Below are 27698 nucleotides of genomic sequence, written 5' to 3' on the forward strand. Positions count from 1 at the left end.
CAGCAGATCGAAGATCTCCAAAAATCATTCACAAGGAGGATTAAAAACCTACACAACCAAAACTATCGGGAAAGACTACAAACATTAAAACTGTTTTCACTGCAGAGAAGGCGTGAAAGATATATTATCATATACACTTGGTGTATTATTGAGAAGCTTGTCCCAAATCCTGGGACAATCACGTTCTATGCCGATCCCAGACAAGGAAGAAAATGTCACATACCACTAGTGAAAAGGGGGCCCTGGCAAAAAGTCATATACTCAAGTTTTAAAGTCCAAGGACCAAGGCTTTTCAACTCGCTGCCAAAACGTCTGAGGGATCTCACTGGGTGCAAGAAATTGAAATTCAAAACTGAGCTGGATAAATATCTTTTTACAGTTCCCGACGAGCCACTCGTGACTGGCTACACTATGATGAGACGAGCTGAAACAAACAGCATCATCAATATGAAAATTTACATCGGTCCTCACAGGATGGATGCGTAAAGATATTAAGAAACAAGCTCAAGGTAACTCAAGGTAAGGCATCCTTTTTATCAGTGTATCTACTTTTTGATTGTATGACAACATCAATGCAACAATCTCAATGCTAATAATGATGGAGATTTGATTTCAATAATCTGATCCTGATATTTAGGGGTTTTTAGTCTAATCTGTAGCTAGTAAAACACCCCCTTCTCACAGACCTGGTGCCTGGTTCTCAGCCAGTGAGGGTAAAAATAATGGACTTTATGGGGATTGATGTTCCCATGTTTTTTATGCCTGGGATTTATATTCCAACCCATTGTTCTCGAGTCAGAAAATTCAGTGGGGATAGAAAAAAGCACAATATTTTGCAGTGAGGATTAGCTTATCTGGTTATTTTCAGCGTGGACAACAGTTAGAGTATAACTTTCCACTGGGGACAATATTTTGCCAATTTTTCCAGTGGAAAGGGGTCCCAGTGGGTCTGTGAGAAGGGGCAGTTAGTGGAAGTAGTTGAATTTTTCTATCTGATCAAAATCAAATTTTGTCATAATTATTATGAACAAAGAAGAAGCAATTGAGAAATTATATGTGGTTATGTAGAGCTATTTTCCAGATATATGCCAAATATTCAACCAGTCATACAGAATCACAATTGTGGTTGACCTTTTTTAATGTAACTGTTAACTGACAGACTGACGAGCCAGAGTGTCAGACAACTAACCTCAGTTCAATGAGTTTGATTGCAAGATTGCAAACTCTCGTTGCGGCTTGTTTTATCGCATCCAAACAAAACAGATTCTAGTACTCTCCCATGAAAAAAAACAACATCTTCTCGTTTTTTATTGTTTTGATAAAATATAAGACCGCCTTATAGTCTAGCTAATCAAAAAGATGCGGCCACCTAAGTACAGATTGCGTTTATAACACTTTGTAAATACACCGTTTAGTAGTGTCGACTGTGCACGCGTCCAAAATTTTTTCCATTGTTTTGATTTTAGTGACCGCAGGAAACTTCACTCTTTCCCGTAAAAAAAACGGCAGAAAATTCCGGTTCTCGTATAAGGAAACCCCAGAGAAAGGTAGGTAAAGAACTCCTTTTAATCATAACTCTTGTTCCTCTTGATGAATTTTTGCGAAATTTTCAGGACAGATCCATAAAATTATCATTGATATCATATGTTCAAATATCTAAAAATCATTCTCTTTAAAGGAAAGAAAAAAATTGACAATGTTTACATTCCTAACTTTTCACAGTACAAAAGTGCACATTTTTACCTACCTTTTTTACTGTGGAACACAGTGGAAATAGCGACTCATAAATGGTGTATTATTTAAAAATGTTTTTATTTTTATTTTAAGAATTTTGTTATCTAATGATTCAGAGTTCGAATTATAGCTTCGCACTTCGCAAAATGCGAAGTGAATTTTAGATTTAGCGACCGAAAAAGATTTCGTAACTAAAAAATGCGAGGTTAAAAAATTATAAGAAAACACCTATCTTGCTACTTCTTTCAATTATTTATTATCTATTGCTTTGTCAACTTGCCACTTCGCTACTTTATTCATTCGTTTATCTATTGCTTTATCAACTCACTCCTTCCTTGCTACTTTATTCACTCGTTTATCTATTGGTTTATCAACTTGCCACTTTGCAACTTTATTCACTTGTTTATTTATTGGTTTATCTACTCGCCACTCCGCTACTTTATTCATTCGTTTATCTATTGCTTTGTCAACTTGCTACTTTGCAACTTTATTCAATCGTTTATCTATTGCTTTTTTATCAACTCGCTACTTCGCAACTTTATTCATTCGTTTATCTATTGCTTTATCTACTCACCACTTCGCTACTTTATTATTCGTTTATCTATTGCTTTATCAACTCACTCCTTGCTACTTTATTCACTCGTTTATCTATTGGTTTATCACCTTGCCACTTTGCAACTTTATTCACTTGTTTATTTATTGCTTTATCTTCTCGCCACTTCGCTACTTTATTCATTCGTTTATCTATTGCTTTGTCAACTCACTCCTTCCTTGCTACTTTATTCACTCGTTTATCTATTGGTTTATCAACTTGCCACTTTGCAACTTTATTCACTTGTTTATTTATTGCTTTATCTACTCGCCACTCCGCTACTTTATTCATTCGTTTATCTATTGCTTTGTCAACTTGCTACTTTGCAACTTTATTCAATCGTTTATCTATTGCTTTTTTATCAACTCGCTACTTCGCAACTTTATTCATTCGTTTATCTATTGCTTTATCTACTCACCACTTCGCTACTTTATTATTCGTTTATCTATTGCTTTATCAACTCACTCCTTGCTACTTTATTCACTCGTTTATCTATTGGTTTATCACCTTGCCACTTTGCAACTTTATTCACTTGTTTATTTATTGCTTTATCTTCTCGCCACTTCGCTACTTTATTCATTCGTTTATCTATTGCTTTGTCAACTTGCTACTTTGCAACTTTATTCAATCGTTTATCTATTGCTTTTTTATCAACTCGCTACTTTGCAACTTTATTCATTATTTTATCTATTGCTTTATCTACTCGCCACTTCGCTACTTTATTTATTCGCTTATCTATTGCTTTATCTACTCGCCACTTTGCTACTTTATTCATTCGTTTATCTATTCAGCTATTGCTTTTTATCAACTCGCTACTTCGCAACTTTATTCATTTGTTTATCTATTGATTTATCTACTCGCCACTTCGCTACTCTATTCATTCGTTTATGTATTGCTTTAAATCTACTCGCCACTTCGCTACTTTATTCATTCATTTATCTATTGCTTTTTTATCAACTCGCTACTTTGCAACTTTATTCATTTGTTTATCTATTGCTTTATCAACTCGCTTATTTCAAAACTTGCTTCATTCGCTTATTTATTGCTTTATAAACTCACAACTTTACTCACTCGTTTATCTATTGCTTTATTTGCTACTTCAAAACTTCACTACAGTATTCTTTGCTTTGTCTATATTCTTACTTCAAGTCTTACTTCGCTTTTCTCGAGAAATGCATTGAAGATACTTTCGCATTTTCTTCTAAACGACATCGCAAAATAATGAAAATGCTTCGCAAACAGTGAAAAAAATTCGCCTGCGGCGCTCCTTTTTTACCTCACTTCGCTCGAAAAAAATAGCGAAGCTCCTAAAATTTATAATTCGAACCCTGTAATGAAAAATAAATTAAAAGAAAGTGTGCTAACCTTGTCCTTTCTTATAGACAGATATTCCAGTAAATTTTCGTTATTCCCGTCGGACGACATACATTTTAAAAATTTTTCTAGCCTCGATTGGAAATTCTGATGAAAATCCATGTACTTTCGCAAAATGCTTCAGAAATTCCACTTTTTTTGCCGTTTTAATTCAATTGCCTTGGAAATTCATACATTTTCTTCTCTCGCCTTGGAAATTTTAAATTTTGGTGAAAAGTTTTGGCCTCGGAAATCTTGTGTCGTCAGCCGCCCACTGTTACAGACAAATTCTGGAATGGCTATCAATTTTAGATAGGGGCGGGAGGAGGAGGCAGGGGTGTGGTGCAGCCACCGGCAGATTTTTTTGAAATATTTGTTCTTTTTTTCCAGGAGAGTAAATTTTATGGATAAATCTAGGAGAGACTTTCCTCAAAACACTTAGGTAAAATCCAGGGGTCGCCTTAAAGACATCTGTTCTTAAAATCCAGGAGCACATTTTAAGGAAAAACACATACAATTTTCCAGCGGACAATCTGCCAAGTCTTATTCCGCATTTTTGTGAGGCGAAGTTGACAGCTATGAGATGGGGGAATTCGAGCCAAAGTTTCCTTCTTGCAAAGATGCCAAAGTATATGATGCTTACTTGCTAACCCTCCAAAAATGAAAAACGAAAGTTTGCCTGGGCTTGATGTGGTTTTGGGTGTGTGTGCATAGTCACAAGAAAATTACCAATTTTCTTGTGACTATGGCGTGTGGGAACTTTCTGGAAAACCACGAAAACCAAATGCCTTTGATCTGATACGCTCGAGTCCGCGCGCTGCCAAGGTTATTGGATTAATTGGATTAATTTTCCCGAAATCGGGATAAGTTGGGGACCCGAAGCTGGCGCTGGCACTAGAAAACAGCCGTATGCGCGGTGCCAGTGAGCAGACCAACAAGAGACCAGCCAGAGCACATGACCGAATTGAATATATTTTACTGGACAGGTATACTTTAATTCATTCAATCTTTTGATTTTTAAAGGATATGATAGGGACTAAATTTTCAAGGAATAAATTGTTTGGCTATCTGGTTTAGCTACCCCATGTCCCATGATGACTTTTTTCTCTATTTGTTGTTGTGTTTACCAGCCAGTCTGGAATTCATGCACAGTATGCCGAATATATTCGGCGTGAGAATGTCCTCAATTGGGTGTAACCTTCTTGATCCTCAAAATATCTTCGGCGTGGCTCTTGCATGGATTTCATGGATTCCACACTGGTGTGTTTATGGTTCCGTCAACTGCTCTAAACTTTGGACTTATCTGACAAAACATGGGACGGCAATTTGGCCACCATTTCACCGAACCTCCAAAGTCATTTGATTTGAGTTAAGGAATGGCGTATTAAAAAATACACAATTTTTCTTTCGATTTTACAGTATATAAGTGAAAATACAGACCAGATATGCAATAGTCCAGACGGTACTAATCGAACGCTTCGATTAGGAAGTAATCGAAGTAATCGAATGATTACTTATCGATTACTACATTCGATTAAATGTAATCGAACGCGTTCGATTACAAAAATCGAATGCATTCGATCACTGAAATTTAGTAAATTGGGTGAGTATTCGATTACCCGTTCGATTACTTTTCAATGACCCTTCGTTTCGATGACGTTCGATAACCGTGCGATGACTTCGATAACCCTTCGATGATGTTCGATAACCCTTCGATCACTTTGATTATCGCAAATTATTCAATTATCTTCTTCGACTACCCTATCTGCTATGCTACATTCAACTGTACCGCCCCCGCTAAATTTAGGTCCCCCCTAAGAACAAGGTCCCCCCAGCCTGATAAAATTTTAGGTCCCAGTATAATAGGGGAAAAATTTTTGATATATAATTTATTTTCAATGTGAATTTTTACCATTTAGTCAATGAAAACACAAGTAAATAAACAGTAAAGTAAACTAGTAGTAACTTAACATTATACAACTTATGCACCCTTGAGTTCTTAAAATTGCCCTCTGAAATAGTGCCAAGAGGCAGTTTCCAAGATTAATTTTCCCTGACTTTTGGTAAAAAATCCACCCTTTTCCCCTGACAATTATCATGATTATTTGGAGGACCCACCATGGTTGGGTCCCACAAGAAAAATTTTGAAAAGAGGAGATTCCTAGATTGGCTAAAAATCATCAAATTCAAGGCATTCTGGAAACAAATTCCCTGACTTTTCCAGGTTTTGCCTGACTTTTTCTAAAAGCAGTCCTTTTTCCAGGTTTTCCAGGTTTTCCCTGACCGCTGGGAACCCTGCAAGGATCTCCAAAGCTCTATTTACATGTGTGTGCACTTCTAAGGATCAGATCACACTTCGCATGAAGACATAAAGGTTTTTTAGAGAAATTAAAAACAGTAAAGAAAAATATTTAGGAAGTGTTATTTAGCCCCCAGAGTTACATAAAATTATCAGGTCCCCCCCAAGATAGAGCTCCCCCCGCCTGTCAGGAAAAACAAACAGCTCCCACCTCTTATATGGCAAATTTGAGGTGTAGCTCCCCCCGCTCAGACGGGGGGGGGGGGGGGGGGTGCGAGCCATGACCGTATGACTTCGAACAAACGCCCGGGGCGTTTATTTAACTTTTTCGATTTTAGGAGGGGCGTTTATTCAAAGGGGGCATCTATTCGAAGTATGTTTCGAAGTAATACGGTATACCGTCGTTTTACATATTTCCTTTCAGTTTTCCGCACTAAGAAGATTCCTGTGACACATTCTACCGGATAAAGACCGGAACTCCGGGTAGTTAAAAAACGAGCTTTGGACTTTGAGTGAAATTGCTTCACTAGTTTTTTTGGATAAAGATAAAGGGGCAAGGTTCTCTAAAAAATGGCTGAATCCGTTTTTTTTCGGAGATTTCTTTTAGAGCCTGAACCTTTCATGTCTTTAAAAACACATTGCTTACCTGGTTTCTGGGAAATGATTTTTGCCAAAAACACCCCAAAAAAGCTTGAAAGGTTCAGAAAAAGTGTTTCAGACAAAGTGTTTTCAGTGTTTTCTGGACTTTTTTGACATGAAAGGTTCAGGCTCTTAGCCGTAAAAACCTGATTTTCTTAGTTAGGAAAATTCTCTTTTATCATTTTTAGGGATATAAGCATTTCTCGCAATTGCATTGAAGTCAATTTCGGCAAAAAATCCAAGAACAATTTAAGGTGCTGATTTCAACCTTAGTCGATACTTGAAGGTGATGGTCAGTGAAATCGCGTATTTTCCTTATAAGTGAATAACGTCTTCCTAGATCGAAAATTAGAAACAGTCAGGTCCCGGACAAAATTTACTGGATCTTACATAAAAAGATGTCATCTGTTTTTGAATTTTTACATCATAAGTTCCTAACCTTGTGAGTTAGTTAATAAACCATCATATAAAAGATTGGATATACGCTGGTGAAAATAGCAGCTGTGTAGGAGGGTGCGAATGTCGGGTAAATGTTGTTAGATACCATCACCATCAAACACGGACAAACTTTCTCTCTATGATATACCTAAAACCCGCGCTAATTTCTTCCGAGTGACACCGGTCCAAACACTGATAATTAAGGGTTATTACAGGATTGTAATCCTTAGCTCTTATGTGCAAAGTTCTGCTGTCATATAATACAACGGGCGATTGAGTTAGCTCGATGGTAAACCTTTAGCATTATAACTGATTATTGATGTTGTTTAGCTTGAATCACAGAAGATATGCCCCAGGGGGTACTAGGTTTGCGAGATGACAGGTTGTGTCTGAGCCAAAGTTGGAAAATTGACCCTTAGACGTTACAGAGACTTTTCCCAAAAAATTGTGGTCAAAATTTTCAAATCTTTCTCCATTTTTCAAGAATTTATGACCCTTTGAGGGAATTGTTTTTTGATTTCTTTATTTTCTTAGAGCCCTTACAGAAACTCAATCGCTTTTTAAATGGCTTTTGTACTTCTTTGAGTAAGGGACTTTTTGAGAGTGTGAAAAAGTGACCCTTATGAGTCACACATCCCCAGCATCCATTTCCACCCATCCCCCTTGGGAGATGTGATGTGTCCATACAACCAAAGATATGACTGTGAGAAAACCTTTATGGATTTTGCGACTTTTGCAAATTTTAAACCAATCGGTACTTTTATTCACGTACTGGTCTAACCGTTAAATATTTTAATAAAATCGATCGCTTTGTTTGGGAACCTAGTAATGGGAGATATGGAAACTTTATTTGGAAAAATATTGATGTTATTACAACTTACGTACTTTAAAATAAAATTATTAAATCTTATTGATTGTGTCTGACAGGTTTTCGGTTTTCAAACGCATAGGATTTTGTCCCGGTACTAATTCTGCGGGGATGACGAGTATGTGCCGCCCGACTCCTGGCAGTTGGGCCCTTATAGACACCAAAACTGACCCTTAGAGGAACTTAAATGGAATAGTATTACTTAAATAAAATGGGATCGATCAACCCTTACACATTGGGTCCATTAAGGGTGGCACATACCCGCACCCTACTTTTGCCTAGGTACCAACCCTCGGATTTTGTACTTTAGAAGAGGTAGAAATTTCAATGATTCGGAGACTTTTATTTGATCCCGTATCAATTAATAATCAGCGGAATTGGAACAGGCCAAAAGCAAAATTCCTAAAAGATGAAAACATCTGATTTCATTTGTTTTGAATTTCGAAACTATTGCATTATACTGGTGAATGTTGCACACAGAAAATCTTCTTATATCTTTGTTCAATTCAAGGGGAACTTTGGATTTCTTTGTATTATTAAGTAGGGTAATGGAATCTGAAATACACTTGGACGAGATTGGTAAAAACGGATCAACTTCCTTGAAGCTGTATTACATCAATTGGAGTAAAGGACACGGGATATCCTCGATGGTATTTGCCATTTTGTTAGATGGTAACGCCAAAGTAGCTAGGGCTTATAACACGGCAAGTGTTGTTTCAATGACATCATAATTACTGTGTTTTCGGTGGTTGTACCCGTCAATTCCCATTCTCAGCCGCTCAGTCTATATACATGTCGATACTAATGTTTCTTGAGCTACCGAGTTAGTTACACCTAAAACGGAAAAAAATATTGAAACCTTATTTCGTGTGGAAGAGATACAAAATGCGGGTAAGAACCCAAAAATAGCTGTCGCGTTAGTATCGAATTAAAAAGGAGTTGAAATCATATCACGGCCCTAAAACAGACAAATTGTGACTCAAGTTATAGTCAAAGGCCCAAGAAAAATGAAAGAACATAGTGCGGAAAGGAAACTGACCCCCCCCCTTCTTACAAGATCCCCCCCCCCCCTTCTTGGCACCCCCCCAACCTTTAAAAATACCTATCCCCCAAGGATTTCAGGCTAAATCTTTTATGGTAAAAAGGGAAGGGAAACAGTAAAGAAAAATTAAGTCTGGCAATTATATACCACTTTTTAGTGAAAATAAAGAACTTCCTTTCATGCAGACCAAATTTGTGCTGGAAAATAATCTACAATATATGTAAGCCCCCCCCTTCTTAAACGATCCCCCCTCCTTGCTATCCCCCCCCCTTTTTAGTGAAAATTTCTGATCCCCCCCTTCTTCACTTTTTTGGAAGGTGTCATCAACTGTATATATAGCATAGCTAGGCTACCATCTTGTATACGATTTATTATATCATAGTATGTTAAACCAGGGAAGAATAACATTAGTACTTAACATTATCATCGAGTGGATGTCTCTGAATATCATCCTATACATGGTGTCAGAAGCTGATAAAGACTCACGCTGGTAAGCCGATACTGACCTTATTCCGTTCTACGAACACTCATTTCAACATACTGCTGTGATTATCTGATATTACACATCAAAACAAACTCTGCAAAGTTATAATTTTTCGTCTTCAAATCATAACATTCAGACACAACAACAACACAAACATTCAAAGAAACTCTCTTCGTCTCACAAACGTCAGAGAAAGAGAAACCGAACTCTTATTGTGTATAATTAACTTACGTCGCACACAAATCTCTTTTGCTGCATTTAGTGAGAAAGCATTATTTACATAGCCATTTCGAACTTGCTACTTGCATCATAACAACATTTCCGTGGACGAATCGCCATTATGACCCATAATAAAAACAACGGAGATATCCCGCCTTCGCAAACGCCCCAACCGCCTACACGTGGAGACGCTTTCCAGATGATGCTTCAAATGCAAAGACAACAAATGGAAATGCAGGAAAGGATGACCGCCCTGATGTCACACATCATCGCACCGCCAGACACCCCATCGCCCTGATACCTCAGCAAAATCGCCCGCTTCGTGCAAAGCTCGAACGCCCTACCATCGATGCCGACTGTACTGACAATCGCTGGATCATATTCCGAGACGCGTGGACCCGTTATAAGCAAATGGCATCGCTTACATTGGAAGCAGAAATCCGTAATGAACTAAGGTCAGCATGCTCCACAAAGGTAAATGAAATGCTTTTTAATTTTGTTGGACCGGACGTGCTGAACAATGCTACCGAAGACGAACTCTTAGATTATATAAAATCTGTTTCCGTCAAAGCCGTCCACCCTGAAGTGTACCGTCAACAATTCTTCACATTACGTCAATCTCACTGCGAGAGTGTTACAAACTTTATATCAAGGTTGAAGGCCCAAGCCATGCTATGCGCTTTTAATGGTAAGGGCTCGTGTGCACAAGATGCATGTATCGTGTCTTATTCTGAAGACATGGTTAAATCTCAAGTAATTGCAGGACTTAGAAACCCTGCCCACCAGAGTAAAGTCTTGTCAGAAATGGAGGTTTTGAAAACACTCGACCTCGTTACTACTCGTTTACTCGCCCTTGAATCAACTGAGAGAGCATCAACCCACCTCCGTCCTTTGAGTGAGGTTGCACCGATAACGAATCAGCCATTTTACCGCCGTGATAACAAGAGAAACCCTATATCCGATCCCCAGAAGTCCAAGAGTTGTGCAGGATGTGGTCAACAACTCCACCGAAAGGGACGATCTTCATGCCCCGCTTGGCAAAAGAACTGTCGAAAATGTGGCAAACCAAATCACTTCGCATCAGCATGCAGATCTAGTTCTTCCTCCGCAACCTCCGCCTCAATCACGGACGAGCCACCACTTATCCTATCACATATCCAAACGGAACCCTTATGACTAGAAGGGGAAACCAGACCCGAGCCACCACCCATTCTGAACGTCACTTTCACCATGAACAAAGAAGCCTATCAAAAAGTCCATCCAAACAAACGCTGGCCCAACCGACCAACACCATCTGTCATAGATTCTATCGCCGATACAGGAGCCCAGACGTGCACAGCAGGAAGCGCATTCCTCGACCGGATCGAGGGTGCCCGTTCATGGTTGCTGCAAACTAAACAAAGACTCAGAGGGGTCAACAATCAAGCCCTGGAAATTAGAGGTGCTCTTCTTGTTACTATAGAGCGCCCATCCGGAAAAACCAATGAAGTGTTATATATCTGTGACAAAGTGAATAATGTATATATCTGTCACAGACAGCACTGAAACGTATGAACATTATTCAAGAAAGCTTCCCGAGAACGGTATCCAGTATAAATACCAACAACCAACCAGAAGAGGTAGTCGAACGGGAGGCCGATGCTTCTAAAACCGAAACCGCTCCTTGTGGATGCCCAAAAAGATCGAAATGTCCCCCTATTCCAGACAAGATTCCATTCCCGGCGACAGCAGAACACCGTCAATCACTGGAGCACTGGATAAAAGATCGATACGCCAGTAGCGCTTTTAACATTTGTCCCCACCAACAACTTCAAGCCTTACAGGAGAACCTTTGAAGATAACATTTATCCCGAATCATCAACCGATCGCAGCACACAAACCCATCCCAATTCCACACCACTGAAAGTACGAAATGAAGAGTCAGCTAGACGCAGACGTATCTTTAGGTATAATCGAACCAGTACCCCAAGGAACTCCAACAACCTGGTGTTCCCGTATGATCGTTGTACTGAAAAAGGATGGCACTCCCCGACGGACAGTTGACCTCCAGAACTTGAATAAGGTCACTCATCGGGAAACACACCACACACCATCGCCGTTTAATATCGTCAGCGGAGTATCGGCGGGAAAGAAGAAAACCGTTCTAGACGCATGGAACGGTTACCATAGCGTCCTGTTGTCACCCGAAGCCCAGAATGCTACCACTTTCATTACGGAATGGGGTCGATACCGCTATTTGCGAGCCCCACAAGGTTTTCATGCATCGAGCGACGGTTACACTAAACGATTCGATGACATCACGGAAGGTTTTCCTCGCGTGGCGAGATGTATCGACGACTCACTACTATGGGACGATGACATATCAAAATCGTTCTGGCACACCGTCTCGTATATCAATTTGTGCAGTGAGAATGGGATCGTATTCAATCCTAAGAAATTCCACTTCTCAGAGGACACCGTCGAATTTGCTGGTTTCGATGTTACCACCACCGGTTTCAAACCATCAGAAAGACTTATCGAGAATATTCGTAATTTTCCGTCCCCGAAAAATATAACAGATATGAGGTCATGGTTTGGCCTCGTTAATCAGATTTCGTACGCTTTCGCCCAAGCACAGATAATGGCCCCATTTCGTGACCTGCTTAACAAACGAGGGAAGTTCTACTGGGATGATGCGTTAGAAACAATTTTCAAACGATCAAAGCAAGAAATCATCGAGTCTATTGAAGAAGGCGTTAAAACATTCGAAATCAACAAACCTACTTGTCTTGCTACAGACTGGAGCAAAACTGCTATTGGATTTACGCTTACTCAAAAAGACTGCGATTGTGTCGAAATAAATAACCCTTTATGTGGTGAAGACCATTGGAAAACCGTCTACGCTGGGTCACGTTTTACAAGAGACTCGGAGAGTCGATATGCCCCCATTGAAGGTGAAGCGCTAGCCTTATGGTTCGGCCTCACAAGCTGTCGTATGTTCGTCCTAGGATGTCATAAGCTTATCGTCGCGGTTGACCACAAACCGCTGGTCCCCATCTTTAACGACCGCGAATTGGATAAGATTCATAACCTGAGGGTTCAAACTTTTCGTGAACGAACACTCCCATATAGATTCACCACGATAGCCATACCGGGTGAAAAGAACTCTGGCCCTAATACGTTATCTAGGGTTCCACTTATTTCACTATCATCGACCGAGGAGCTAGATTCAGAGGACAATATCGAACCAAAGATTTATGCAATTATGGAAACCATGGTAAATGATGAGAACTTCCAACTAAAACGACACAGGGTTTTTCTGCTAACAAAAAGGACAACCCGGAGCACCTGTTAAATTTTTATTCCCTTCGAAACGAACTGTATGTTATCAGAGACATTATATTTGCCGCCGGAAAGCCATTGATACCAAAGGGTTTGAGAAAACAGATGCTCGACGAACTACACATTGGCCACCAAGGCATAAACGCTATGAAAATAAATGCTCGGCAGAGATTCTTTTGGCCAGGTATGCACAAGCAAATTACGCAAACAAGACGTAATTGTCATCGCTGTAACGAAATTGCACCTTCCCAACACAAAGAAAAACCAACAGAGAGTCCAAATCCTGAATACCCGTTCCAACTCGTGGTCACTGACATATTTCACATGCCGGTCACACGTATATCATCTACGCCGATAGATATTCTGGTTGGACGGAAGTAGCCGTATCGAAGAATCCTAACACTGAGACAATTACTAGAATCTTACGAGGGTATTTTCCAACCTTTGGTGTACCCGAAGAGCTATCTAGTGACGGAGGCCCCCCATTCAACGGGCACGATTTTAAGACATTTTTAGACACGTGGGGAAACCGACACCGCAATTCATCAGCATATTACCCGCAGAGCAAAGGACGCGCAGAGAGTGCTGTAAAGGTAATGAAGCGGATACTTGCGACAAACATTTCTCCCAGTGGATCCCTGAATACGGATGAAGTCGCCAAAGCCCTCCTTATCCACCGCAATACCCCACCAGCAGACATGGGTGTATCACCAGCTGAACTACTATTTGGAAGGAATATCACCGACCACATGCCAAAGCCGATAGCGTTCCGGCGAGAATGGCCAGAACTTGCCGATATGAGGGAAAAAGCACATTCACGTCGTTTCGAGCACACGTTAAAATCTGCCCCTTCCAGAGAGCTAATTCCCTTGGAGATCGGAGACACAGTCAGCCTTCAAAACCAACGAGGGAATGAGCCAAACAGATGGAATGCAACAGGAACTATCGTTGAACAACTTCCTCATCGACAGTATCAAGTCCTGATTGATGGAAGTAGGAGATGTACGCTACGAAATCGACGGTTCCTCCGAAAAACGGCTGTACCGGTCATCAACGACGATGAACCGCTGTTACTACCACCAGCCGCACCAAGTGACCCTCCTAGCACTCCCGAGCCCGACACGCCTGAAGAGCAGCCAGTTGCTTTGGATACCTCACTGGACACCCCACTAACACCAGACAACGTCACGGTAACAAATGAGGGCAACCAGCTGAGACGATCAATGCGTACTAGACGGATTCCGTCACGCTTCAAAAACTTTGTCATGACATGACAGACTTAGTATATATTTTACGTAGCTTTTCATTAGGGTTTATTTAGTTAGTTAAAAAAAAAAAAAAAAAAAAAAAAAAAAAGGACTTGTATATATAGCATAGCTAGCTACCATCTTGTATACGATTTATTATATCATAGTATGTTAAACCAGGGAAGAATAACATTAGTACTTAACATTATCATCGAGTGGATGTCTCTGAATATCATCCTATACACGAACTATGATAGAATCAATTTGAAAAACTCTAGGATCAATCAAAACATCATCAGGTTCGAGTTGCCGCTCAGAACGGCAGTCACGTTGCAAAGTAAGAGTAGCGCAAAGGTGCTTCACAAGAGAACGTGGAGAAGTGCATGGGTTGATTCTCAGGAAATCTTTATACTTTTTACGCCTTCCTTTCAACACAAAATTAACACGGTCAACCAGATCAGATCGCCACATTCGCAGAGCAGGGCACGGGTGTGCGCAGAATGATCCGTTCCCAGCAGGCACACAACGTTGTTTTAACGTCCATCTAACGTTATATGGATGTTGTGGACGTTAGATATACGTTGAAACAACGTTGTGTGCCAGCTGGGTTATTAGAGTATGATTTTGCCCTACCCAGGCTCTCCTGTGTGCCCAGTACAATGTACGGCCTGGTTCGATTAAAATTTGCTGTTGAAATAAACGAGGGAATAAAGAGATTGAAGCCTTCGATGACTAATTAATCGAAGAGTTATCGAAGGGTCATCGAACATTCATCGACGGTAACGTTCGTTTATTATTCAATTATTATCAATTACAAACAAACGTTCGGAACATTCGATTAGTACCGTCTGGAATAGTCCCATTGTTTCGACCAATCGTCCCAAGTTAGAGCAGTTGACTGTTTCATATGATGTTTTTTGGACCTACCTCCGGGTGCCCCGGTGGAGGTCCTATGAATTAACCTCTGTCTGTTCGTCCGCCGTCCGTTCGTCTGTTACCAGCTTTTCTCAAGATTGGCTCATTAGTTTTTTCTGATTTTTTGCACAAAGATGCAAAATGGCAATGGCCAAAATGTGACGGAGCCCGATTTTCGAAAAAAATCATTTCCGGTCGAAAATGCTGGAAATATGCCAGAAAAACTGGCTTTTTGGCATTTTCTCAAGATTTCATCATTAGTTTTTTCTGATTATTTGCACAAAGATGCGTATTATTAGCAATGCCCAAAACTTGGCCGAGTCCGATTTTTGAGAATCGTGAAATGCCTGAAATATGCCGGAAATCGCCGTTTTTCTAGATTTTCATTTGACTTTTTCCTTATAATTGGTTGTTTTTTCATTCAAAAACATTATTAATAGCAATGCCCACCATCAAGCATGTTTCAATTTTCAATAAAATTGATTTTTGAAACCGGAAATATTTTAATAATCGCCGGATGGACAGTATTTCTTGAATTTTTCGAGCTGTACTTTATGCAGAAAGATGCGTATTCGCAATGCTCAAAACATGGCCGAGTTCGATTTTTGAGAAAAAAATTTTTCTGGTTGAAAATTCCGGAAATCGCCGTTTCTGCAGACTAAAAATAAAAACAACCCTTTCGCTGTGACGCAATGACGATACCAAAGTGTCAACTAAACTGAGAGATTTAATATACAGTGAACCAATTAAACCAAAACATTAATTGCTTCTTATACAAAACATGATTTTTTATTACAAAATTGTTAACGTTTTAAACATGAGCAACAGATTCAGAATAATAGAGGTAATTATTTTTACAACTCACACTTTTATCACATTAATTGACATTTTGACATTTTAGTCATCTTGTTAGATGTTTTGTTTCGAGAGTTCTTGCAATATAGTTTATTGTTCAACTTGGAGAGGGAATGTTTGTAAAACATAGAATTCTTTTTATAGCAGTTATTTGGGGGGTCGCATTTAGGCAGGGCTATCAGATTTAGGACCAATCACGGTACTTTCTGTCATAACATCATGTCGCGATAACTTTCACTGATAGCGCGCCCTTTATGACTTTTTTGTTTTCATTCAAAACGACTGGACGCTGATTGGAGAATTAAAGAACGCCCGCCAACTATCGCCCCATGGGATTAACAAATAGCGAGTGTGTAAATTGCCGTGCGAGTGACGTCAAACGCTCCATCGTTTTGCTAATAATTTGTTCTTCTTCGTTCCAGACACTTGCATGTGTTCCACTGCAGATTATTTTCATATTTTGATTTAAAAGCCTACTCGGTGCGGAAGAGAAATCGTGTATTTTTTTATACGCCGTTCATTAACTCAAATCAAATGACGTTGGAGGTTCGGTGAAATGGTGGCTGAATGGCCGTCCCATGTTTTGTCAGATCAGTTAGTCACACTAGCGTCCTGCCAAAATGCGTATCAAAGATTAATGCTGCGAAAGCGCTATATCGTTTACTAGACTCGCAAGCAAAAAAGGCGCTGCAAAACTTCTAAAGGGATTCATGAAAAATAACCCGGCACATTTTAATGAACGTAACATTTTCAAAAACTATGAGAAATTGTCTAAAATTTGAGCCATAAATGAAAAAATTTGAGCCAAGCCAACCTTGAAAACTAATTTGAAGATAACTTCCCAAGAAAAAGATCTACGGGAGATGGAACACATATAGATTCGCGCACCGCTGGATAGGCTATTTCCCAGAAATTTTGCCGGACCTCAAACACTGATCCATTTACATGTGCAGAATTATTTTTACTTTAGCGTACAAACAAGGCCTTAAAAATCGAAGCGCTGTCTCGGGAATTGAATGACAAAATTTGGTTGGTTTATTCTGGCTGCTGCACGTTTTGGCAATTGGTCATTTTTGTTTCATTTCAAATTTTCATATTTTAATTTAATTGGCCTGGGATCTTGAACTTGATTCAGGTATATAACTCTCCTCCTTGTTGTTTCAAATACATCCTGTAGATGACTGGTGTTGTTTTTTCTGAAAGCTTGATTTCCTAGTGTGACTAACTGCAGATAGTCCCAAGTTAGAGCAGTTGACAGTACCAGGCTAGCTCTAAAGCTCTAAAAACAGCATCTAATAACATGAAAACCAGAATGATTCTTCAATGGGCATCAAAACTATAAAGTGCACTTACTCTTAGGTTCCAAATAAACGGGCCCCCCCGCTTGTTAATTTTTCGAAAATTTTCCAACCCCCCCGGACCTTATTAGGACCCCCCCGTTTATTAATCTCTAAGAATATTTTCAGCTGTCAAAGAGAAGGCCCCTTATTTTGCTCTAAATAGCCTGATTTTAGCCTATTTTTACCTTATTTTTGGGTTTCAGAAGTACAATTTCCAACCCCCCCGGCAATTAGGAGGGTCCCCCCCCCGTTTATTAAAATCTAGAAAATTTTCCAACCCCCCCGTTTATTCGAACCCCCCCGTTTATTTGGAACCTAAGAGTACAAACATCAATATGTCAGATCTAACAAAATTAATAAAGGCACTGTATATACATCATTGACAATAAAACAAAGGATTTTCTGTCAAGAATCTTGTAAACATTCCAACAACTTCCATCAAAATGGTCTGACACTGCTAATTTAATCTGAACCATTTTTAGCGCGGTCCGATGATTGAGCCAAGAACGCTTGCAGAACGCCTGCGAGCTCCTTTGTGGGTGAAAAACTTTAATCTGTCAATCATCTTCTCAAGCGAAAAGTATGTGAAGCATTAACAAAAATTTTCTTCACTATTTTCGTTTTTATCAGTTTGAGTCATTTATATATCAATACTTTTCGTTTTCTACAATGACAGATATTACATATCTTCACTATATTATATTTATCTTATTTTTGGGTTTTCAGAATTACAATTTCCAACCCCCGGCAATTAGGTCCCCCCATTTATTAAAATCTCAAAACAGCGATTTTTTCAACGATAAAATTATTATTGTTGTTATTATTATTTTTTATTATTAAAAGGATATACAATCCAGGCATACTAGGGCCTCTAAACTGGTCGAGGATCAACCTTTACGAGTTGTTTTCTGTCTGTCAAGAAAGACTCTATCGATCGTAAACAGTTACCTGATATTCCATATCCGTCAAATTTCATCAGCAAGGGACGGTAGGGAACAGTATATCGAAGGCTTTAGCAAAATCGAAATATATTGTATCAACTACTGCTGAATCAGCAGAAAAGTAAAAAAAGTAGATAAATGAAAATTGCTGTTTTCTACAATTTTGGCTATTTTTGGAAAAAAAGTTGATTTAATTATTGAACACGTGGTATTAGACACCCTCGCAATTAGAAGGTCCACTTTGTCTCATTTATTTTTGTTTCCGACTGGTTTATGTCAGAATGCAAACCAGCGAAATCGAGTCATATGTAAACAACCTTACAACAGGGGTTCTGTTTTCTCCCTCTAGCTGTGTTTCGGCATCAATACAGGATCTTTTTACATCTCATTTTAGAACTTTTCATGTTAGGCAAATACTTTTTTATTTATTGGTATATGGATCTGCCGACGTTATTTTTGCCAAATTAAAATAAAAATAATATAGACATTTCAAAAACATTTATTTACTTTTTCTCCTCCGACTTTCAAAAAAGAAGAAATAAATAAAAAAGCCTTAACCTTTAGACACCGCTGTTTTTAAAAACAGCGCGCGCTGCTGCCGCCAGCTGCCGCTGTTTTTTTCATGAAAATGGAGGTTTCGCGGAAAATGTCATAAAATCTGAACCGCTAAAGCTTAAGTAAAAAGTAAACCCATTTTGAAAAGCTAAGGATCTATTTTTTCAGATAATACCAAAAAGACGCCTCATCACCCTTTTAAACCTGACTACACAGCCTCAAATCAAAACAGTAAAAATTCCATGTTTACGATTTTTTCACTTTTTTTCTTTTTTTTGACAAATTGAATGAAAAAAGTGGGTACAAGGTAAAGATTGGTCCCAGAAAAATTATTTTGTTTTAGTTTATGTTATAAGCCACCATTGTGTGAAATTTCAGGGCTGAAGAAGCTCATTTCATCTCAGAATCTAAGTTTCGGTGAAGCACACTTTTCCACCAAAATCGACACTCTGGCCACAACAGGTAAAATAAGTGGTCCCGTTGCTCTAAAATTGGCCCTGCACTTACCCTAAGCCTGTAAAATTACTACAATAATCATAACAGACTCTATCATGTAAATTCAAGCAATAAAACACCAGAATAGTGGAAAAACTGAGGCAAAACAGCCCTGAGTTGTTGGAGCTAGAGATAGGCATGTATGTCAGGAAATACCCCCTAAAACCCCTTCAAACCACAAAGAAACTGCCAATAAAGGTTCTCTATCTCATATAATGATATTTATATGCTGAAACCAAGAAAAAACCAGACATAAACATGACTTTTCAGTCCAAAAATCCATCAAACACCCTCTGTCCACCACTAAAACGATGTTTTGTTGACATTTGAAAAATACACCGACATTGAGTTCCGATATCTCGGGATGTATAAAAGCAGGACCCGTAAAATTTTACAAAAATGAACCTTCACCCCTATCCTGTCTGCTAAATTTTACAGAATAGAAAAATTCAAACTGGTCTTTATTTTATTAAATTTTGAAAGGACCCCAGTATCAAAGCGTACGTGGTACGTCTCTCGGCCTGTATATATGACGTACGTGGTACGTCTCTCGGCGGCTAAAGGTTAACTTAAACAGGAAAACAAAACAAAAGAATAGAAAGAGAGAGGGGGTTAAATGATTTAACACAGCTGTGCCCTATTCTGCCAATGTAAAGATACTTTGATCCTTCCCTTGATGACAGGGAACTTCCCCATGGAATTTCCCTATCCACAAAAAACAACTTCAAGAGCACATTTTTTCTGCAAATGTGGAGAGTTGTTGAAGAGAGACTTATTCAAAAAATCGAAATTTCACAAGATTTTATTTTATTATTTCCTCCGATTTCAGATTTTAAAAAATAAAATAAAAAAAAATTTAAAACATAAATTTTATTTAATTTTTTTCCCATCCTTCTGTCCAAAATTTTTTCCTCATAATGTCCGTAAACCAGAAAATAAAAAAGTAATTGCCTTATTGAGCAATTAAAAATTGAAAAAATCACTTTTTAAAAAATAAAAAAGTAATTGCCTTATTGAGCAATGAAAAATTGAAAAAATCACTTTTTAACTAAGATCCAAAAAACCTTCCCTTCGATATAAGGCGAAAATAAAAAAATGTAGTGTTTCCGGAAACCGATCGGGTGAAAAAGAATGATTTTCTGAGCTGGCCGTTGACTATGTACAACTATGGGTTCATCTACCGGGTGACCCACGAAAAAGTTCAGACGTTTCCCGACGTCTTGAGGCCGAACAAATGTCCCAAAGTGCTTGGAGTTTTGATATTTAGAAAGTAGATATCCTAACTTAAAATTTGAGCCATCACTTTTTAAATTTGACCAACTTGTTCTCTACTTATGAGCTTTTAAAGACAAAATTCACTTTTCGAAAAGTGTAAAAAACACGTAAAAAGAGGTATTAAATTCATGCAATCAATTAGAAAATCACTTACAAATTGACTTATTTAACGAGTTTTATGACATTAATAATTAATAAAAACACCTTTGAAAGTAATTTTTGTTTAAAACAAGACTAGTTTTTATAAAAATTGGCGCTTTCATAGATTTTTTTCAAAAACTGTATATCAAAAACGTCTAAAAATACCAAATTTGATACCCCTTTTTTACGTGTTTTTTTACACTTTCCGTAAAATGAATTTTGACTTTAAAAGCTCATAAGTAGAGAACAAGCTGGCCAAATTTAAAAAGTGATAGCTCAAATTGTAAGTTAGGATATCTACTTTCTAAATATCAAAACTCCAAGCACTTTGGGAGATTTGTTCGGCCTCAAGACGTCGGGAAACGTCTGAACTTTTTCGTGGGTCACCCGGTATATGGTTCATCATAAAGAAAACCGTTCAAGCTATCAAACGTCGTTTAGTTAGATATTCCCGCTTGTAAATCAAGCTTTGTTTGTTAGTAGCTTTTACATTAGTATTCAGGGCTTACTTCATACTGTTTGTACATAAAAGTTATCTTTAAAGTTCTATTTCAATGATTAAAAAAAAAGTTATCAAAAGTAGCAAAAAAAAGTTTTTTTCCGGCCGGCCGCATGAGAGCTTTTTTCCTTCACCCGCGTTCCAGAAACACTACATTTTTTTATTTTCGCCTAATTTTACATTTTTCAAACACCTTTGACATCTTTCCCTTATAAGGACAGTACATTTCTGCTGACTCAACATTTCATTGTTAAAAAATTGCTGTTTTTGGCAAAAGTTCTGAAAAGAGCAATAATTTCAGTTTTCCAATAACACAAAAAGCATTTTGTATTTAATATTTTCTGTTAATTAGCAAGTAGGTCCAAAATATCACTTGTTTTTCTCCCTATAATGTTTTTTGGCTGGTAATAATTATGTTTTTTTACCTTCTTTATATCGAACTGTATGATAGTTTTGATTAGCAATGTGGCACAATTTTTATTCATTTAGACAAAGTATTAAAATGGATGCTGATGTTGATCCTCTGATAAATGACGAGGAGATCAAGATTAGAGGATCCACTATTGATGAAATTTTATCGAATACCGGTTCCTTTGGGCGATACCAAAAGATTCTGCTTCTTCTAAGTATCTTGGTTTTTAGCAGCAGTGTTACATTTCAATCATTGATAACATATTACGCTGCAGATGATCCACCCTGGAGATGTGTTAACTTAAATATTTCATCATTTTGCAGAAAAGGCCCTTTTCAAGAGGGTACAGAAATGTTTACTAAAAGATGTTCCTTGAATCGTGATCAATGGGAATACACTCTACCAAAATCTTATTCTTTTACTACAGAGTTCGATTTGGTCTGCTCAAATGAATATCTGAAGGCTCTATCAACTGCATTATTTTTCGTTGGAGCCACTTTTGGAGCTTTTATCTCTGGACCACTTTCTGATTCTTACGGCAGAAAACCTGTAATAATTGGATGTTTTTTAATTGAATTCTTGGCATCATCTTCAGGATATTTTGTAAATGCTGTTTGGCAATACCTGACATTACGTTTACTAATTGGGACAGGTTTTGGGTCTTTAACACCCACAGTTTATATTTATGTTTCTGAAAATGTTTCACCAAAAACAAGAGCATGGTTTGGGAATCTGTATTTCATACATTTCACTGTATCCATGTCTATCATCTCCGCTGTTGCATATTATGTTCCTTATTGGAGAAAGCTGGTCTTGTTTACAAGTGCTTATCCACTTCTAGCCTTTATTTTATCATGGTTTTTGCTTGAATCCCCACATTGGTTGAGTTCAAAAGGAAAGTTTGAGAAAGCAGAGCATGTCTTAAAAATGATTGGAAGATTGAATAAAAGTAACGCCACAATATCTTTGGAAAGGAAATTTGTGAATAAGTCACACTCAATGTCTTACTTGCATCTGTTCAATAATCGAAAAGTATTGATGTTAACGGTTCTTCAATCGTACTTATGGTTTGGTGTCGGGCTTGTATTTTACACTATTGCTTTGGAATCATCAAATCTTGGTGGAAATTTGTACACAAACTTCATTTTATCATCACTAGCGGATTTCCCGTGCTATGCAATAACAGCTGTATCAAGTATTTATTTTGGTAGAAAGAAAGTCATGTGTTCAAGTTTTCTTATCACCTCTGCATTTCTCATTTCAATAAGTCTTACACCTGAGTCTTATGTTACTGCAAGAGTAGCCATGGCTGTTTGTGGAAGGATTTTTGCTGGTTTAGTATTCACAACTCAATATTTATGGACATTTGAAATCTACCCAACAGTTGTACGTTCGAAAGGAATGAATGTTACGCAAATGTTTTCACGTGTTGGTTCTGCGGCTGCACCATTCTTATCTTCGGTTTTACAAGATGTTGATCCTAGATTACCCTACTTCATAATGACAGGTGTAGCAGTGGCTGGATCAATTATATCTATGTTTTTGCCGGAAATGCTTGGTAAGCCGACACGTAAAGACTATACTGAGATGTATGATGGCGAGAAGGTTGTTCAGGTTTTACCTCCTGTTCCACCATCAGTCAATGGAGACGAGGAGTAAAACTTTTTGATCGTGTTACTCCACTGTCATGAAAATGCTCATTAAACCTGTTAGTTCATGTACTTAAGGGAATTTGATACTTTTACAGAAAAAATTGACACAATCACAATCATAGTGAAAACTATAATAGGTTTGTGTAACCTTTAAGGGAACTGATTTTGGCCCGAACTAAATTTGCTAAGGGAGTAACTTTTTAGACATTTTTTAATTTTATAGATAGGAATTCTGGATCTTCAATTTTTGTTAATGACTAATTTTGACAGATGACAGATGTTAGATTCTTTTTTAGCCTAAAATTGAGCATCATTTTGGAAAAAATTGTGTGTTAAACTTTAAAAATTTCAAAAAAGTTAATTTTGGTGAGAACTTGCTTGAACCTGATTTTTTTTATTTGTTCTTAACTTATCTTTAGTAGTAATAAAAAATGGTTAAAAGTACCAATCAAATCCAACATGACATTCGATTATTTACTATATAGTAAATAATAATTATAGAATCTAAAAACACTTGAATATAGAACAAAGTTTGTATGAACAATAGATTTTGGTCTTGATGATCTAATTTTTAAACTCACTTAAAAAGTCGATAGTTTCAAATTCTAAAGGTAGTCAGTCTATTCAAAGCTTCAAAGGAATACAAGCAAAGTGTGTTCTTTGGATGTGGAAGCTTAATTTATTGTAGCGTCTCTTTTGAGACGAGGAAGTTTGTTAGAATTGTTATCATCATTTTCATTTTCAGTTTCATCTATATTACTTTGGATGAATTCGAATTGTTCCCAATCTGATTTATTGCCAATTTTATCGAGGCTTTTGTAAACTTCCACAAGTACATTTCTGTAGATTTTGAGTGTGTATTGACTCATTTTAAAATGAAGAAACAACTTTGACACAGGCAGCAATTATTTTAATTCCCCTACCTGCCAGAAAGACGGTTAAGGAAAAGGGGACAGTTACCACTGCACTGGAATTGATTTTGTTTAATTCTTTCATTCTCAGACTGTCAGAGCTCCTTTCTTTTCGAACTCTCCGATTCCGATTGCACATAATATCATGTTTTTCAAAAGAAAATTTTATATGACTAGCTTTTATTATTATAACTTATTACTGAATTTAACTTATTTTTTCATTTGGATTTCATAGATTTTAGAATTTTTATATTATAAAAGTTTATAATTTGGTTTATTATTATATGTTTTGCTATTAAAATGTAAAATGCAATTTTGGTAGAAATATACTTTTTGGAAAAGATTGGCTGTATTTAATTTTTAAAACTTTCTTTAAACTCCTTGAAACTCTGTCTAAATCTTTCTGAATTTCAATCTTTTTCAGATCAAAAGTTACACCGCTCCAAAATTGCTGCATACTAAAATTGTGAAAATTTTGAAGAATCCTGGTAGCTAAGCTGTTGAGGGCAGAGCGTCTGTACCTCACAGAGATGACATCTTTTATCACACAAATTTCATTTGCTTTTTCAAGGACACCACGGCTGGTTTTAATTTAAAGAGGTTTTAATTAGCACAAATTTTCTAATATAAATTATATGTCCACTTTTTTCGTGTAATAAGGTATTAGTTTTTCTGTCAAAAGCAAAAAACATTGATCCAATAATTTCTTGCTAAAAGTTTGAAATCATACAATGAAAATATGTTTGTACGTCCAATTGAATATATTTTTTCACTTTTTAGAAATAAAAAAATTGAAGAAAAAAACAAAATAAATAAATGGAGCATGACGAGGACCCTCTTCTTCATCAGAATGATCAAGAAGAGTCTGAACGGATGACTGTTGATGAAATATTAACAAAAAGTGGACCATTTGGTAAATATCAACTTGGTCTTTTATTGATATGCATGTTTATCTTTAGTAACAGTGTATCTTTTCAGTCTCTCGTTACATACTACACCGCTGATGACCCTCCATGGAAATGTGTGGATGTTAATATATCCTCATTTTGTACCAAGGGTCCTTTTCAAGAAGGCACAAAGTTCTTCACAAAGAGATGTCACTTGAAGCGCAACCAATGGGAATATACACGTCCAAAGACATATTCCTTTACAACTGAATTTGATTTAGTTTGTTCTAAAGAATACCTTAAAGCACTGTCAACTGCTTTGTTCTTCATCGGTGGGATGATAGGAGCCGTTTTGTCAGGCCCCTTGGCTGATGCGTACGGAAGAAAGCCGGTCATCATAGGTGGATTTTTTGCTGAGTTTTTGGCTGCTTTAGCTGGTTACTTTGTAACTGCACCATGGCAATATTTGGTTCTACGCACTGTTATTGGAGCTGGTTTTGGCGCTCTAACTCCAACAGTTTATATCTATTTGTCAGAAAGTAATTCACCTAAGTCCAGAGGATGGGTAGGCAACATTTATTTCTTTGGCTTCACTTTCTCAATGATGATTGTATCAATGCTGGCATATTATGTACCTTCTTGGCGTAAGCTTGTGTTGTATACAAGTGCATTTCCTTTGCTCTCATTCATTGGTTCATGGTTTCTGATGGAATCTCCTCATTGGCTGTCTTCCAAGGAACAGTTTGGCAAAGCGGAAGATGTATTGAAAAAAATGGGAAAATTTAACGGTAAACCATTGAAGGTTTCTCTGGTAAGAAATCGTGAAAAGAAAAAATCCAATTTTTCTTATGTTCACTTATTCAACAAATGGAGAGTGTTTGTATTGACATCTTTGCAATGCTACTTATGGTTTGGCATTGGTCTTGTTTTTTATGCAATTGCATTGGAATCATCAAATCTTGGCGGAAATTTGTACACTAACTTCATTTTATCCTCGCTTGCTGATGTTCCAGGCTATGCTATCACAATTTTCATGAGTATTTATGTTGGTAGGAAAAAGGTGGTTGTGGCAGGTTTTAGCTTATCATGCTTGTTTCTCATTGCAATTGGTTTGACACCAGAAACATACACAATGGCAAGAGTTGGCATGGCTATCTCAGGAAGGATGGGGGCAACCTTAGCTTTCAACACACTTTTCTTGTGGACCTTTGAAATCTACCCAACTGTTGTACGCTCCAAAGGAATGAACATCTGCCAAATGTTTTCACGTCTTGGTTCTGCAGCTGCTCCATTCCTGACTTCAGTCTTACAAGATATTGATCCTAAGCTACCATACTTCATAATGGCAGGTTTCGCAGTGGCTGGTACAATTCTCTGCTTGTTTTTACCAGAAATGCTTGGTAAGCCAACTAGAGAAGAATATAAAGAACTTTTTGATGAAAATCCGACTATTCAAGTTACACCACCTATCAATGAAGATGAAAACTGAATCTCAAGATAATATCTTTTTATGTTGAGTATATATATATATTGAAAGGTTTAACAATATTGTTATAGGTTTTTTTGTAAGGATATCGGGCACAGTACAGAAAAGTTTCTCTTTTTGAACTTAGTTTTCTCCCACTCTATAAATTCTAAAGTAATAGTTTTGCACTGGAGAGAATTTTGACGAAACATGTATTAAGTTTGGTTCATTGGATCAAAAGTAATGTTCAATCGAGTGAAAAAGTCACTTTCAGAAAGTAATAGTGAAAATTTTAAAAATCAAGGGTTATTAAATGGAATTGAAGCATGATTAAATCAGTTTCTTTAATTTTAGTTTTGTAATCCATAGGATAATTCTATTTCAAGAAGAAAATTCGTACAAAAATACAAAAAATATCTTTTCAAGTTTTGCAATATACAGGGCAGTCTTTTTACCATTTTCAAGCTGCTGTCAGTTTTGATAACTATAAGGCTTCCATTTGTTATTAATGAATTTTTTTAGATAATTATTGTTGTATTATACCAATAATTTAACTCCTTGAATTTTGTATTTTTAAGCATTTTTCTGGTATCCAAAATTATGTAATACTGTATGTAGTGTGCAAATTGATCTTATATAACCTAAGCACTGTATAAATTCTAGACAGCTTTAAAGGTTTCATTTGCTGATAACTTTAAAACAAATAATGCCAGAAAAGCATACTTAGGATATTATTGTTCTGTTATAGATTTCTTTTATAAGATTAAGACATTTTCATAGCTTGCTCTAGAGGCTCCAAAATGGCGGTTTATTGGACTCGAGGCTGTATTGAATTGAACCCACAATCTTCATACTAGACAAGTACCAAGCTCAAACCTAGCCTTAAACTGCTTTAAAAAGTCTTGTTCAATTGTGCTTGACTTAAGTTGAATAGTCAATGAAAGAATAAAATTGGGACATAAGGCTTTTTTCCAAGATTCTCTGCCCTAAGTTCAGGACTTGAGTCTGTCTATGTTATTGTTGATGCTATGGAAGATTCTGAATTGCAAAAAACACCACTCTCCCATAGAAATTTTATGGACTAAAAGGCCATTTTTTGAAAATAGGAATACTGAAATA

The 27698-nt window shown here is 37.3% G+C and overlaps 3 protein-coding genes across 3 annotated transcripts in view; all 3 read left to right on the plus strand.

The window, feature by feature from the left end:
* The window catches only part of LOC136822507 (uncharacterized), a 927-nt gene extending 441 nt beyond the window's left edge, over positions 1–486 (plus strand). Inside the window, exon 1 of the mRNA XM_067078774.1 lies at positions 1–486. This exon is cut by the window's left edge and continues 441 nt beyond it. Coding sequence (XP_066934875.1) covers positions 1–486 — 486 coding nt within the window.
* A 21239-nt stretch (positions 487–21725) lies between these two features.
* On the plus strand, positions 21726–24278 carry LOC136822526 (solute carrier family 22 member 15-like). Its single transcript, XM_067078792.1, has one exon. The coding sequence runs from the start codon at positions 21755–21757 to the stop codon at positions 23321–23323; it is 1569 nt and encodes a 522-aa protein (XP_066934893.1). The 5' UTR covers positions 21726–21754; the 3' UTR covers positions 23324–24278.
* Positions 24279–25011: 733 nt separating this feature from the next.
* On the plus strand, positions 25012–26722 carry LOC136822538 (solute carrier family 22 member 15-like). The gene has a single exon (XM_067078803.1). The coding sequence runs from the start codon at positions 25044–25046 to the stop codon at positions 26601–26603; it is 1560 nt and encodes a 519-aa protein (XP_066934904.1). The 5' UTR covers positions 25012–25043; the 3' UTR covers positions 26604–26722.
* Positions 26723–27698: the final 976 nt, after the last annotated feature.

This window comes from Clytia hemisphaerica, unplaced genomic scaffold (assembly GCF_902728285.1).
Source record: "Clytia hemisphaerica strain Z4C2 unplaced genomic scaffold, Clytia hemisphaerica genome assembly, whole genome shotgun sequence".
Taxonomy (NCBI): domain Eukaryota; kingdom Metazoa; phylum Cnidaria; class Hydrozoa; order Leptothecata; family Clytiidae; genus Clytia; species Clytia hemisphaerica.

Excerpts from the sequence above, each read along its gene's own strand:
- LOC136822526 (XM_067078792.1), top strand. The coding sequence starts at position 21,755 with ATGGATGCTGATGTTGATCCTCTGATAAATGACGAGGAGATCAAGATT.
- LOC136822538 (XM_067078803.1), top strand. The coding sequence starts at position 25,044 with ATGGAGCATGACGAGGACCCTCTTCTTCATCAGAATGATCAAGAAGAG.